The sequence below is a fragment of the Planococcus citri genome, chromosome 2 (genome assembly GCF_950023065.1).
Source record: "Planococcus citri chromosome 2, ihPlaCitr1.1, whole genome shotgun sequence".
Lineage (NCBI taxonomy): Eukaryota > Metazoa > Arthropoda > Insecta > Hemiptera > Pseudococcidae > Planococcus > Planococcus citri.
Window position 1 is genome coordinate 11,825,301 of NC_088678.1, and position 16,353 is coordinate 11,841,653.

General features: G+C 39.5%; 2 protein-coding genes across 3 annotated transcripts in view; both read left to right on the top strand.

Annotated features, from left to right (window-relative positions):
- Positions 1 to 16,353, top strand: part of LOC135834674 (EGFR adapter protein-like) — a 249,375-nt gene that overhangs the window by 24,239 nt on the left and 208,783 nt on the right. The gene's annotated exons all lie outside the window — the stretch shown is intronic.
- Positions 5,383 to 10,893, top strand: LOC135834673 (uncharacterized). Its single transcript, XM_065348616.1, has one exon. The coding sequence runs from the start codon at positions 8,135 to 8,137 to the stop codon at positions 10,496 to 10,498; it is 2,364 nt and encodes a 787-aa protein (XP_065204688.1). The 5' UTR covers positions 5,383 to 8,134; the 3' UTR covers positions 10,499 to 10,893.

The window sequence follows — 16,353 nt, forward strand, 5'->3', positions numbered from 1 at the left end:
CTCATATCGTGGAAATTTGTATGAGAGTAGGTACTCAGATGATTTACTCACCATTTTACATCTTGGATACTCCCGCCAAATCGTGCATAATGGGCCGTGTGGCCATGAGATACTTAGGTATTTTACCTCAGCTAGAAGAGGGGCACGATTATGCTTTATGTAAACCACGAAATGGACAACCGTTCAAAATACCTTACCTACGTGAGGACGAATATAGGGACGCCTTGTCCGTCTACCATTGTGAAGTTGAACCACAATACATGCACGAAATGGTGCACAACTTACACAGAAAATCGGGATACCTCGACCAAGAGCTATTCGATGAGCAATTCAAGGCTCAACAGCTCTATAAAAAGAATATGAAGAATGACTTAAACAACCTCGTTCTCAAGGGTAAAATTACCGCGAAAGAGGCAGACGATGCCTATAAAGAAGTTGAAGGCTACTGTGACATTTTCAGCAACTCGCCAGGTCGCTATGTTGGCGAAAGAGTCAACTTCAAGTTTGACATTGACCCAAAACTGGGTCCTTGGAGAGGTGAAAAATTCCGTCCTTCGCAGAAGATCATGGAAGCCTTGAGAAAGACGATCGCAAAAATGTTGCGAGAAGGTATAATAAGGCCCTCACGGTCAAAATACATTAATACGATGGCGCCGGTAATAAAAAAGAACGGTGACATTAGATTGTGTTTAGATGCCGACGAACTCAATAAAAAACTACAACAAGTGCTTACAGAACCGAACCCGGTTGAATGGATCATCTTTGAAAACAAAGGTGATGAATTATTTTGCACTCTCGATTTTACTGCCGGTTTCTGGCAGCTGGTTCTCGACGAGGCATCGCGTCAATACACCGCATTCCAAGTATGCGGACAAGTTTATGAGTTTTGTCGATTACCGTACGGTTTGAAAATATCAAGTGGCGAGTTCGTTCACATGATAAATCAGGTGATTCCTGACATGAAAGGAGTGACTAAGTTTGTTGACGACGTCAAGGTGTCTGGTGCAACATTTAGAGAGACTTTAGATCGTCTGAAAGAAGTATTCGAAGCAATTCGAAAGAATGGTTTAAAATTAAACCCTAACAAGACGCAATTTTTCCGCGAATACGCGGAACATTTGGGCTTCATTATTTCAAAAGATGAAGTTGCCAAACAGAGTGAGAAAATAAAGAAATTTATGGAATTTGTTGAAAAACACACGAAGAAAGGGAAATTTGCACTAAAAACGGTGAAAGAAATTCTCACTCTGGTAGGACTGACCGGTCTTTATAGGAATTTTATTCCTAATTATATGCAAATTTTGCGACCTATCTATGACCTTACCAAGGGTAATGAAGACAAGGTCGTTTGGGGCAAGGAGCAAGAAAAAGCTTTTGAGCAATTGAAAGCTGAGTACTGCAAAGATTTCAAACTGAAACCACCGCCTCAAGATGGTGATTTGTATCTTGATACGTACGTATCCGAAGATGCAATGAACGCTGTGTTATTCTACATAGATAAGGTATCGAAAGAGAAGCATATCTGCTTATTTGTATCGAAACTTTTCGAAACACATCAGAAGAATTTCACGCTTTTCGACCGTGAAATGATGACACTGGTGCAAGTTTTGAAGAAAGTTCAAATGTGGGTCATTGGACGAAAAATTCACGTTCGGAAAAATTTATTGGCGATCGCTAATAGGTATAGAGAGATGGCGCAAACACATCGTAAAGCTGCTCATTGGATTACTTGGTTCAATTGTTTCGATCTACAATGGACTATGGATAAATCCAATAAGCACTTGTACAGTGTAAAAGCGCCAGAATTGGAATTAAAGAATTTTTCGACCGAAATACCACCTTTGGAAGTGTTATTTGTTGAAGAAAATATCACGATACTTCATAATCGTCTGAACGATATTCCTAAGTTCCAAAACGGAGATGAAAAATGTGAAGCGATCATGAAGATTTTAACTACGCATTATCCGGAAACGGACAAAAAAGAAATTGAAATAAAAAAGCGTAAAGCTAAGAAATTCGCGATTAAAGATACGCTCGTATATGAAAATTCAGGAGAAGAAATGGACTTGGATGATGAGGAGGTCAACGACCTCACACCTATCAAGAAACCTATGTTAATGAAAAGGCTAGATAACGGCTCGCTGGTACCCTACCTACCAGACACCCTATTCTACGATACGGTAGACTACCTGCATTATGCATATGGCCATTTGGGCGCAGCTAAGTTGGAAATGATATTTCGTCGTATGTATTATCATCCCAACTCTATGCACTACATACGCGAAATATGTAATACGTGCATTGTGTGCAAAGTAAATAAAAATTACACCAACCACAAGGTCTTAGAATACGGACAAATAGAGGCGTACGCCATAGGCGATGTTTTGTCAGTTGACATTTTTGGACCAATTCCGGCAATCGAAGGATACCCTAAATTTTTACTGGTGGTAAAAGACATTTTTACCGGTAAAACTTGGATCCAAACAATGTGTCATACGCGACAAAAGGATGTCTGCAACGCAATGCAAACCGTCCTTGCGGACATCGAACGTCGTGACGTAACCGTCAAAAAAGTAATTACCGATAATGGTACTCAATTCATAAGTGAATCTTGGTACAAGCTACTTGAGCATAATGACATCAAGGTAGCCCATACCAATGCCTACAACCCGCAATCGTCTTCGGTCGAACGTACGATGCGAGTAATCGGTGATAAGCTGAGGGTGAAATTGAATAAAATTCATAACCCTCATAAACCCCATACGGGATGGCAAGGCTTTATTGGAGAAATCCAAATTGAAATAAATAATACACCTACGTCATTCGGATTCACCCCGAACGAGGCATGGGGCATGGTAGATGCTATAAATGCGAAAATGCCTCATAAACGAAAGAAATTCGATTTTACCCATAAATTAATCGAATTGAAAGAGAATTTGAGCAAAATTAAAGCTCCTTCAATCCCTTTATCGGAATGCTTTACGAAGAAATTAGACCCTACGGTCGACTTAATTTTAGATCCAGACGGATACGCCCGCGTAACCGCCGACGGCGCGTGTTCGAAGAATGGAGACGCGGACGCGGTAGCGGGGATTGGAATCTGCTTTGCACCAGATTCATTGAGAAATGTATCCGATCGGATATCACCTACTGAAGATTTCCAACTGTCGAATAATTTTGCTGAATTGTCAGCCATTATTCAAGCATTGGAAATTTTAAAATTTAATGACGTGAAAAAAGTTAAACTTTTTTCAGATTCGAATTACGTCATTAAGGCTCTGAACCATACGGTTAACGTGTGGTTGAAAAACAAGTGGCTTAACGCCAGGAAAAAACCTGTCCACCACAAGAAGCTTTTTGAGCAAATTTTGGAATTGAAAAAATCGTTCGATTTCATTGAATTTCACCACGTCTACGCACGTAAATACGAATACACGAACGTGATAGCGGATCACTTGGCCAAAAAAGCTGTCTACACGATTGAACTGGCGAAATTCCAAATCGATAAAATGACTGACCGTCAAATAATTGAAACTTATATTCGGGAAAGAAGACGATTAAAAAAGATCGAAGAGGAGTACAAGTTCAACAAGGAGCACAAGGATCCAGACACGCTTAAGGAAGGAGATATGGTTTTGCTCACAAATCATAAATTATCTAGTTCGGACAAGCAAACCGCGAAAAAATTGTACCAAAAGCGTATTGGTCCATTTAAGATTCTCAAACGAGCAGGTACCAACTCGTACCTACTTGAACCAACCGACGGTTCAAACGTGAATCGCATTGCGAACGTTAGACAACTGACGTTGTTTTTAAAAAAGGCTGAAATTTCAGAAATGGAAAAAGATCCCTGCCTACGTTCGTGGCTTGATAAACGTACGTTAGAGAAGAAAATTTCTGATTTTTTGAATGACCATAAAATTGAAACCAACAACGACGAATCATCGGAGGAGGATGAATTAGAAATGGTCGAAAAAATTCAAAAAATCAAGGTTCCAAGATCGGACAAAAATGATGAAAATACCAAAAACGCCACGAAGGTAATTTTGTCAAAATTAGAAAAAATCGCGCGAGATCAAAGACAAGCCGCTCGAGCTAAGAAACGTTCGGAGTACCTAGCTAGTAAAGCTGGCACTAGTAGTGAAGAGCCAATATACGAAGAATTGGACACACCTGTGAAGAAGAAGAAGAAAAAGAAGAAAAAGAAAAAGGAAAATACTTCGAACGAAGTACCTGTCATAGATCTAACCACGGATGACAAGGAGAAAGATGCTGCGAATGAAGAACCAAAGGAAAAGAAAACTCGAAGATCTGAACGTCTCGCAGCTACCGCCCTTCGAATGGGACAACGGTTAATTTTGAAAAAGAATGCCAAAACGGTAAACCAAATTAAAATGCTTGATAATGAACAAAAATTCTACGGCAAGTATTACGGTACTGATCCAGATCCAAAAACTGAATACGAAGATGACCGTTCGGTATCAGTTAGCGAAAGCGAAAGTGACTCGTCTGAATTGTCTTCGGACGAAGAAAACTCACTGGAATTCATATTAAATAATTCGCCAAACAACTCTGATACGGAGAAAAATGATAAGAAAGGTAAAAAAGCAAAATCGAAGATTAAAAAATTGGCGCTTTGGTTGATGGGTTCGAACAAAAAAGATTAGAATTAGCCAATTCAGCGACGCTCGTCGTTCTATCATTCGTATTCACCCGCACCCTCTCGCTACTTTTCGTACCGATCTCGTAAAATTCCAGGAAATTTTGCGAGAATCAGCCGTTCAGTTTTGGAAACATCACGCGTCATCTATCGATTGAAAGGCTATTATGTTGTGTAGATCAGTATCGAAAGGACGTAATTGTGCGTAACCAGAGCTAACGTGGCTATTTTTATTATTTAGCGCCTGATGCGGTGAAGTATAAGTTCGCGAGAAACCAGTACATGTGCGGTAATATAGTTTAATGTAAGATAAGTGCGTACGTATAATTATACAAGTACCTTACGGTGATAAAAAAACAGTGCTATTGGCAATTTCAACGATCGCAATGGATAACAATCGACCATTCCCATACCTGGCTCCCGCATTACGCAGACGTCGACCCTGGAACCTACGATTTGGGTATGTTACCGTTCGGATACGATTAAACGGAATGGTCCATGATCATATTATACCGGATGCGATTAGCGTTAACGTACGAGCTAGAGGACGAGCATGCACAAGAAGATTTTCCCGAATTGATCTACGAAACATGATCCGCGAGCTGTTCCATCAAGATCTATTGTTCGATTTTGACTATAATCCAATAGAGCTAATCATCATGGAGATTCACAATTTCTACTTCGCGAATGGTGATCGATTATTGGTAAGTCGCAGAGAAAGCCGTACGGCACGGGTACGCATACCCATAACAGTCGTCGATGACTTCCTCGATACTTTCGGCTTTATCCCGGCGGAATTTATGTAAGTTTTAAGATGTTTAGATTAAGTAGGATACGTACGTACCACCTAGTATTAAGTCAAGATGTACCTGATTTCTGATTTTTTTCGATTTTTCGTTTCGAATAAAATAATTAATGTACACACGTATAGACTTCTTTATTTTACTTAAAGTACAATAAATGAACAAATTGACACACGTACAAAGCCAGAGAATAACTACTGTAACAGGTAAGTGAAATTGATTCTCTTGAATATCGCAATCGTGAAATATCACATCACTCTAGATCGGAGAATATTTTGCTAAGCAAAATTCGAATGTGCGTTCGTACGATTATCAAACCAAAATTTTGATAAATCAACCAATGTGCCAGTAGTTCGATTAAGTGCGTTCTCGCAAAGCATAATATTTCGAGCGTATAAGGGAGGCAGCGTGCGTATATCGAGTACTGTAAATTGATGTAAAGTGATCGCGTTTATAATATTACCGTACGGTTAATTTACGAGTGTTTTGCTACGCAATCTTTCTACGTTCGTGCGATGGCTCAGGAGCCGATTTTCCCCGGATTAGATCCGGCGCTTGCGGCCATTCGACCGCCAGAAATGAGACCACCGTTCCGATCGATCTTCTTACAATTCCAGCGACCTCGACACGCAGTACAACGACGCCCGCGTATCGTAGTAACAGTCGCTGCCAATGAGCGGAATATATACGCTTCCTCCATATCAACGACTTCGACCAACGGCTAAATGAGCTAATTTTTCAAAATCTAACAGATTTCGCGTACGGAAACTCAGCAATCGTTATCGAATTTCACCAACATTTTAATGAAGAAGGTGCGCAGCTGATCATTGCGAGGCGAAGAGATCGTACGACAAGGGTCTATCGACCAATGGCGATCATAGACGAGTTCCTGCAGCTATTAAGATTAAATTACGCGGATTTTGCGTAAAATTTGAAGTTTTATACACTCGAAAAAGTAAGAACTCGTCCGGTAACTGTTTATAGGTAACTTGTACCTCGGTATTTAATTTTAAGATGTAAAATTTCTCAACGAATAAAACTGTACGGATAGTCCAGCGATATACGTATACGTATTACTTGTCCATGCCTACCAGGGCAAAACAAATAGGAACTATGTTCGAACAAATAGGTAAAAGCTTACATAAGAATCAACAAAATTATAGGAAGGGCAAACGTGGCAACAGGGGATAAAATTAACAGACTCAAAAATGAGTAAAAATTTAACGAAATGCTTCGAATAGAATATCACCAACGTGATAAGAGTTTAAAAATAAACTTGGTAACTATTATCTGAACAGATATGGGTAAGTATCAATTGTATTGAAACATTTTTCTCTACAGGTGGTATTACAGTTATGATACGAACGCAAGATGCACCTATGTGCAAATAACCGAAAGGTAAGTACTTTACAATTATACCTAGCTCGGGAAAATACGTAGAAACGAATGATTGAAAAATTTATACATGTACGAAAACGTACACATTTTTTGATTTACTATTTTAAAAACCTGAAACGCTCGTTCCGCCTCACACTAACCTACTCACACCTCACTCAAATTACTCGTACAGTTTCACTCCTGAAAACACATAAAAAACATCGTATATTTGAGACAGAAATAGGTGAGTTGAATAGAGAAGGCGAAGAAATAGGCAGGTACCTACTTGCCTTGAAATAATACATAAGAAATGCCAGTTAGAAACGTACGTTTCTTTTTTCTAACTCCACGCCCACCAAAGTGACTAATTACCATAAAAAGGTTCATTTTTTGCTGCAAATTACTCAAACACTCATCGTACGATGAATACGAACCTTTTTCGGTAACAATTCATCGACCATTAAAATGGTAATTAATGCATCGTTCGATGCCCTGCTCAGCGAAAAACAACCACGTGCGTTGACCCAAACATGTTTTCTACACACGTGATGACAGCGAATAGGTTCGTACGAACAATATAACACATCTCAGGGGTCGGTTTCAAGGCTAAAATTACAATCAAATTCCTTTCAAAGGACCAAATATTCACTAGCGTGACAACTACGGATTTATTACCTATAAAAAATCAACTTGAAACCGAATAAGATATCCAAAAGACCGCTTCCTAGTGCGTAATAAAATGAAACAATACGCACATTGCACGAACGTGTTTCTTCTGCTTTTCGTAGAAATTTGACTACGCCGCTTGGTCGCCACCAACCAGTCACCTAAGGGAGGGAGAAGGGCAGTTTTTGCGTTAGCAGCTCATTTCTGTCTACTGATATGATTATTCTCTTCTAGTCGCTCGTGTTATCATCATGCTTACGCTGGAAGAATGCGAAACGTTATCGCGCATTTTACTGATAATCAAAGAAATACTTGCTCTCGTTCGAGAGATGCTTTCCACCCTCCTCTAAATTATATTTATACAAAAAAGGCATCGAGCGACGCGCGCAGACGGATTCGAATTACTATCTATTGCACATATTGTAATCGGTTCCATTATATTCCTGTCTACCGCCCGGCTACAGTTCGATCTTTACGTTTTTAAAATTATCATTGTATTTTTTATGTATGTTATTATCGTGTGTGAACGTTTTGCGAAGTATCAGTGTTCGATGAATCGAGTATTTTATTACCATTCTTGTAAATTGCGCGAATAATATGAATTTTTTGTGCGTACATTACGTGTTATATGTGTAAATACTGCGAGTACGATAATCCTCTAGTGTCGGTGTGTCGCGAATTATATATCTACGAACGCAGAGTGTTCGACATCTCGGGTACGTGTGTACGATTCGTGGAAAAACTTTACCGATCGCGAGTGAATTCAACCATGGCCGACGACCAAATTACGGTAATCTTGTGCTCCAAATGTCACAAACCGATTTTCGACCCAAACCAACGAGTAAATCATGATAATTTACCGACGCTGGCCGCCACGCGCTGCCACGCTTTTCACCCGTTTTGCCTTAGCCAAATGCGAGGTGAGTCGATGGCTTCCGACGAAAATGGCAATTTTGTATTATGCCCAGAGCTGAATTGTAACCGAGCGATAAGGCCACTCGACGCGAACTTCATTAGTCCGGCAACCGATCAAATCGCCGCAGCTCCAATTGCCCGTCCGGACCCACAAATTGAACTCGACGCGGCCCGCCAACGAATTTCGAGGTATGAATACATCATGGAAAATTATCGCGAATCGGTGCAAGATAGAGATGCGACGATTCGCCGCTTACAAAATCAATTGCAGCACCAGCGAGAAGTCAATCGCCAACTACGTAACGAGAACGCTACGCTCGTAAATCGTAACCAAGCTACCAGGCCGCCGCGAGTCAATGTAGCCAGTCGCAATATGCCTAATCGTAACGCAGCTGTTACTAGTACCACCGATCAGCGACGTGTATCCACGACTTCGACGACTTCGACGAATACCGATACGACTCCGGCAAATACCGCCACAAACGCGGTGACGACTTCGACGACCAACGCCACGAACGTGACATCGCCGACACCTGGTATGTCTTCTGGAAACGTAGCGACCGTACGGCCTTTCGATAATGCTACGTCTCACCGCCGACCTACGAATTCGCACGCTGCTGCCGCATTGTCCAACTACGAATACGATACGCCGATGCGAGATCTACCCCAATATAATGCAGATGGATCGATCGCAACCATGGGCTTCCGACCCCTTCGATCTGGTCCAGCGCCAAGCAACGACAGATACGAGGCGATTCCACCTACCGCACGCAATCCAACGAGCAAATTCATCACCGAGCCTGCGAAACCTGCCGAGAAACAAAGACCGCATTGCATGGCAAATCTTTCGAAAAGCCACAATCGTTTCTACAAAAAATTCAAGATCGACTCCAAAATGCTCAAGCCATTCTATCCGCTCAACGCCCTACCTCACGAGTTTACGACACTTGGCGTATTCGTCGGCGAAAATGACGCGAGATCGGCGGTCGCCGCACAAGACGTGTTATTGGCTGGTGATGGATTTGTGCTAGGTGTAGCTGAATGGATTATGTACCAACGCGATATACGCGAATACATGCATCCCGGTCTGTATGGACGCGAGATTCGTATTCGAGAATTCATCAGCACGCTCGCAAGTTTCAAACGGCTACCGCCTCGCCTCATCATCTCCATTGGTAATCTTGATGCGTTCGATAATTTCGACAGCGAAGAATTCAAAGAACTATTTCGCAGATTAATCAAGATTTGCCGCGACCGCGGAGTGCGTGAAATTTACGCTGTGCCAATTATTCAACACGCGGAGCAAGATGAAACTGTATACGCTTCGGTCATGTCAGTGTTTGAGGTGAACTACAGCACCATGCTCGGCGGACGCTACGCATTGATCGACCCTTATCCGTGGTTCGTGAACTACACCCCGACAGTAGGTGAACGACCTCCCATGTACACGATACAGGAACATGAGGAGTTCGCGGTATGGATACGGCACACGTTCATTCCGCCGACCAACGATGCCAGCGAGGCAATACGTCAACGGTATCGAGAACCCGAAAATCTTCTTCGCAACCCGACGGCAGAATCGCAGTCCGAAAATGAATCTTCGTCGACGACTGACAACCGCCAGCTGACGCATGGCCCAGCTTCGACGTCGCGCGACGCTCAGCCGCACCAGGCCGTCAACGATTTGACTGAAGACGATGCCCAACCTGGCCCATCGACGAAAGCCGCACACACCGAGAGTTGGGTAAACCTTACCGCCGGCCAAGACTCCGAAAACCATACCAACGACGACGTTTCAACGGCCGAAGAAAAAATTGACGAAAGCGAAGGTTTTTCGGGCGTTCGAGCGAACGAACAGGAAGCACGGCCACCAACGCCTCAACCGGATAACAACGACGATGCCGATAACGATTCTGTCGATTCCAAACTCCATATTGACGAGGACATGAAATCGCTATCTACCACGGTCTCAGAGCTGAGCGACGATGAAAATCAGCAAGCTGAAAATACTGGAAAAACCGACGGCGATGCGACAACCGCTCCAAATCTAACCACGGACGAAGAAATGCTCGAATAAGGTTCGTTTGTACAATTTATCAATTTCAAACTAACAGCATGATATTGACGTACGTCATTGTTATTGCTTACGTTTGCATGGTACTATGAAGCTCATGCTGGAAAAATGTAGACCAGAAACAAAATTGAAAAAGAGGAATTGTCCCATCTCTATTCAAAATCAATACTCGTACGAGTAATTTTGCATCGATCTTTTGGTAATAAATGTTGGAACTTTGGCAACTAAGGATTTTTTATCGATGCAACATGTTTTCTTAATTACTCAAAATTTTTCTCGTGTAGTTTGAAAGTGATAAATTTCGTTACCTTCGTTTGAATACTACCCAATCTTTGACATAATGGAGTATCCATTAAAATTACCGACTATGACTTTTTTGTAAATATTTACCACCGAATCGTGACATAAGTTTAAAAAAGCGTATTTGTTTAAGTTTTTTACAATGTTATGTAGTTGTTTGAGTTAAATTTAAGCCAAATTTTTGATATATTTTTTTTTTTTTTTATCGAGGTTAAATTTTGGAATTTAAATTTTACATTTCTGCACGAATAGTGCCATCTGCGATCTTTATGATCAATAACCTCGAAGTGCTTTTCTATTTTATTTCATACCAGTTTGTACTAAATAGTATTATTTTACTTTATCCTTTCTTACCAATTGTTGAATTTTTTTGCAGTTTTTCCGTTACATAACTGTAATTCGTTTATCTCGAGGATGTTGTTTTAATTTTTATTGTTTTTTCCTTAATAATTTTTTTTTTTTTTTGTATTTAACGAACGTTACTTTACTGTATAAGTCTGAAGAAGTAAGACTGAGTATCGTAATAATTTACAAAACTATTTTGGGTATTTATTCTTTATTTTATCAATAAACAATAATCAGTATTTACAATGCATGTTGTAACCTATACATCGAATAAAAGTACAAACTTATTCTATAATTTGCACATTTTTTCTTCCTAAACGTTGCACTTAATCGTAAGAATGAATACGAACGTAAATACAAACCGGCTCGGAGGCGTTAATGACCCATAAACCTGAAACATAAAAATAGAAACAATTGTGTTAGTATACAAGGTGTATAATTACGAGCCTAGTTTAAATCCAAATTTAATATTTTTTTTTTATTTTTTTTTTGATTATTATTCACAGTAGTTACATCGAAATAATAGCAATAGTTGGTAACCGGTTCTCACCTGTTTTGGACATGTTGACTTGGACATCGAACTCGCAGCTACGTACGTAGCTCTTATTCGCTTCATCGTTCAGAGCTCAGGCGGCTTATCTTCAATCGATCCATATTCTCACCTTTTTGGACGGATATCTGAAACAAAAAAGGATCGTATTATTGCTAACTGGCAACTTTTTCGATGTCGTGTATCCTAGGCTAGAGCTAGGTAGTTACGTGTATTTGTTGAGTACATTGTATTTCGAGTGATCGATCTCTGGTGGCTCAGTGGGTCACGTACGCGCCTGCTTCAACACCTAGGGTGCGCTGTGGTTCCAAATTTGAGAATTTTCTTCTTTCTTCTCTGCTCACCAATTTCTCATCCGAGAAACTCATGGGGGGCAGCAGGGTCCGTACGGACAGTGTTATCATTAAGTCATGTCTATGTCTCACACCGTGATTTCCTCTGCTGGGAACTTAGCTCGCTGAGTCATAGCTGAGTAAACCTCGGAGGGCATATGTTAGACGGATATGCCTTAATGGTAACACGTATGTGTATAAACAGGTAATTTAACCCTTCCAGCACCGTTCGGTGATGTGGTTGGTAACAATGAGTGGTCAAGGTGTCAAATGAGCCTTCCAGCTTCTTTGGCAACTGGACCAACTTGTAGTTCGAATCCGCGAGTATACGAGTTGCCAAGTTAATATGTCCTTAATTCTTTAGAGCTCCGGCCCTAGGTTTAAAGTGTTTTTGTATATTTTATAGTTTAGTAATAATTTAGTAGTGTTAACGTAATTTGTAATTCCCCCCGAATAATCGTTGTGTTGAACCCTTTGAAGTGCTCCGAGTCGGTTTTAAGTTGTCTTTATTGACAAATACATTCGTTTACACGAACTTTGCGTATGATAATTTATTGTGTTCGGTAGTGTACTATAAAACCCATAGCCGAGGTAAGTAATTAGCTTTATTACAATTACACTAGTACATCTCCGTATCCGATTACCGGCTTATTCGAGTAGGTAATTAGTCAGTAGGTATCGAATATACGAACGTATATTTAGTAGGTACCTACGACACAATATTATTTTATCACTAAGGTCATTGATCTGTCTGTCTGGCTTCCAGTGTGGCCTCATAAGGTCATTGGCTTGTCTGTCTGGCTTTAGAAGGTCATGTGGGGTCTAGTCTGGTCTATTTAGGTCGTTGATCTTTCTGTCTGGCTTTCTGTCTGGCTTAGGAAGGGCATTGACCTGCCAGGCTTGATTTTGAAGGTCATGTGGCTTCTATAGACTAGCATATCGAAGCCATTGAGCATTGACTTTTATGTCTGGATTCCTGTCTGGCTTTGTAAGGTCATTGACCTGTCTGTCCGAGCTTCTAAAGGTCATGTATCTTCCAGTCTGGCTTATCAAGGTCATTGACCCGTACATACTTGCCGTCTTTCAAAGTTCCGACTTTTCTTGGCTCTTTTATGAACCCAAAAATGTTCTATTTCTGAGAGAAGGGTGCGTTCTGTTGAAAATTGGACACCAAAAATTAATTCGCCGGCTCAAAAATACTCTCAAGTCAAAATTCCGACTTGATTCGCGACAAAAAGTTTGACTGCCCAAAAAACTGCATCTTTGCATTTTTTGGATTTCTTTTGACTTCCAAAAAAATTGAGTAAAAGGTCGTTTTGCACTAATTTGAGGTCGCTAAATCCGAATCTGGTGTCCATTTGTGTCGTGGGTCACTATACATTAGTAAGAAATTGCGACTATTTTGCAAACTATAATAGGTACGATAGCAAAATAAACATTATTTTCGTACTCAACGAGCTCAAATTAGTCAGAAAATCTCATCAAAAGTGCAAAATTCGATGTATTTGTTGGTTCTCATTTTTGGGCTAAAAATTGGGCGATTTTGTGCTGGACATCTGGAATGAATTCGCCGTCTCGGAAATGCCCCATGGTCGAAAATTCCATTTGATTCAATGTTTTCTCATAGAAGATAAGAGGTCAGAAATCTTTTTTCGAACTAGGTACTTTTTTTCAATCACCGAAAGATACCTCAGACATATTTTGCTTACATGATCAAGAATAAGATCTATTTGCCCGCAATGATTCAAGAAAACCCAGATTTGAATCACGATCAATCATGTACCTACTTGATAGTTGGTAGATTACTATTCACAGTTGCAATTTCCATTCCACAAATTACAGTTGTTTTGGGCTGACAAAAGGGCCAAAAATAGAACAACTTTAATGGAGCTCTGCCAAGCGTACACATATAGGTATAGTTCAATGCTGCTCAAAAGGCGTCATTTCCTTCAATCTGAAATACCACCATGAAACCCCTAACACCTCGAAAATAGCCTGCAGCGGTCTAATTCGGCAAGTTCCTCGTAAAAAGGCTATTCCATCGTAATCAAAAACCTGGTAGCGAATTTTATCCAGCAAATTCGGCCGCAATAATCGTAAAACCGATGCTGTGAGGTGTATTGCTGGTCGTGTACCTATTTAAATCGATCTAATCGAGAAAGTTGTAACAATAAGTATAACTTTGAAATTGAACGATTTCGATTTTCCGCTACTTTTTCTTCACAACATTTGACGACAGATAAAATGACTCTTGTCGTATAGAAAACTACCCTTAAAACGTATGGTTTTCTTACCACCACACAAGCACACCAATTTTATACAAAGTGCCGCATTCTCAGCGGACTATATATACGATACAAACAGTTTGGTTTTTTGCATACCTATACTCGCGCCAGTTACACACGTTTATATGATAATGTGAAAAGTTTCGCCGACATAATACCTAGTCTGGGGCACACGATTTTCAAATAGAGCGAAAAAATATCGCATCTTCCTTAACGGGCTTACTTTATATTCGGATTTAAGCGAAAATATTTATGACTAAGTTTCGATATCTCATTCTCTATGTATAGCGAAACCGAAACGCGGAATAGATAACGTAGAGAAAAAAAATTCGACGATGTGGCATCGCGTCGTGGTATTTCATTCAGAGGAAATGCTTTCCTTAGGGAGTGACACGCTTCCGTTTTTTTTTTTCGGCATAGATCCGAAAAGAAGGTAAGAAGAGAGGAAAACACCCGAATTCGTCGTATTTCCTGCTAACGTGGGTAATGGCTCATGTTGAATATTACCCCTCTGAAAAGTTATATATCATAGTAAAAGGGCTCAAGATGAAAAACCTAAAACCGCCGACCGAGAAGTTTGCTGGTTTTTCGCGTAAATGCACATAAATAAAGAAAACTGTCTACTTCTCTCAGTGGTGTTGATCTTCTTCTTCAATTCCCTTCTACATATTTTCTTTCGCGGATGTTTTACTCGTTTTCTCGCCTATCGTGTTCCTTCAACGGAGTAATTAACGATGATGGTTCTGCGTCTGTGCTACGATGAGAGGCTCAAGGAGCCATTATACCTATAGGTAAATTTTTAAGCAGTTTTTGCAAAATTTACTCAACTATGCTGATTTTCCATCAATTTATGGTAATTAAATAAGAAACAAAGAAGTTACGCCATGAAGAGCAAATATTATACCTATAATAGTTACCTACTTAATTCATTTTTATAATTCTGACGAATCATGCAACTTTGAGAAAATTTGAATCATTTTCATCCAGTTTTGATAATTATTATTTTGAATCGCAATTTCTTACTGAAACAGATTCGGACTCAGCGACCTGAAATTAGTCAAAAAAGACATTTTACTCGATTATTTTAGAAATCAAAAAAATCGAAACAAGGCAAAGAGGATAGTTTGAGCATTTTTTGGGCAAAAAAATGTTTTGTGGCGAATCAGGTCTGAATTTCGATTATAGTCGGGGAGCCCGCAAAAGGATTTATTGCACCCCTCCCCGTCGATCCTCCGTGACAACTTTTTTCTTGAAAGGGAAGTCCTAAGGATCATTTCTAGCCCTTGTCCTCAATTTAAAAAAAGTGGCCCTTCTCACATTTTTGCAACTTTAAAACATTGTTTTCAATTTATGAGACCTTTTTTGAACTTTCAAGTCATTCTAGCAACTTTTTAAAACATTTTTTAAAAATTCGGTCATTTTTTAGCACACAGTGTTGCAGTAATTTTTTTGCAAGTTTTGTGTATTTTTTTGTAATTTTTGGATATTTTTCCAACTTTTGAACCATTTTAAACAATTTTTGCAACTTTTTTACAGTTTTTGAGGCGTTTTGTGGAGCTTTTAAGCCATTTAAGTATGCAAATTTTTTGAAAAAATTTTGCAACATTTTGAAACTGTTTTTGAAAACAATTTTATTGGTTTTTTACAACTGTATTGCAATATTATGTTTAAAAGTTTCATGTATTAAGTATTTGATCATCTTTGCAAGTTTTAAAACATTTTTTAAAACTTTCACACTTTTTTTTTTGAAATTTTTGTAAAATTTTTTGCTATCTTGAATTTTTAAAAATATTTTGGCAGTTTTTGAAACGTTTTTCGCTACTTTTAATTCATTTCCGATTTCTGATTGTTCTTGACACAATTATGTTGTTTTTTGAAAATTTATTGTGATCTTCAAACGTCTAGAAATGTTTAAACATTTTTGCAAATTTTTGAAATTTGAACCTTTTTGGCAGATCAAGTATGGAATACTTTGTAAATTTGAAGAAAAAAATTCGCATTTAAAACGTTTGCAAAAAATACTAAAATGGAAATGCTATAAAAATA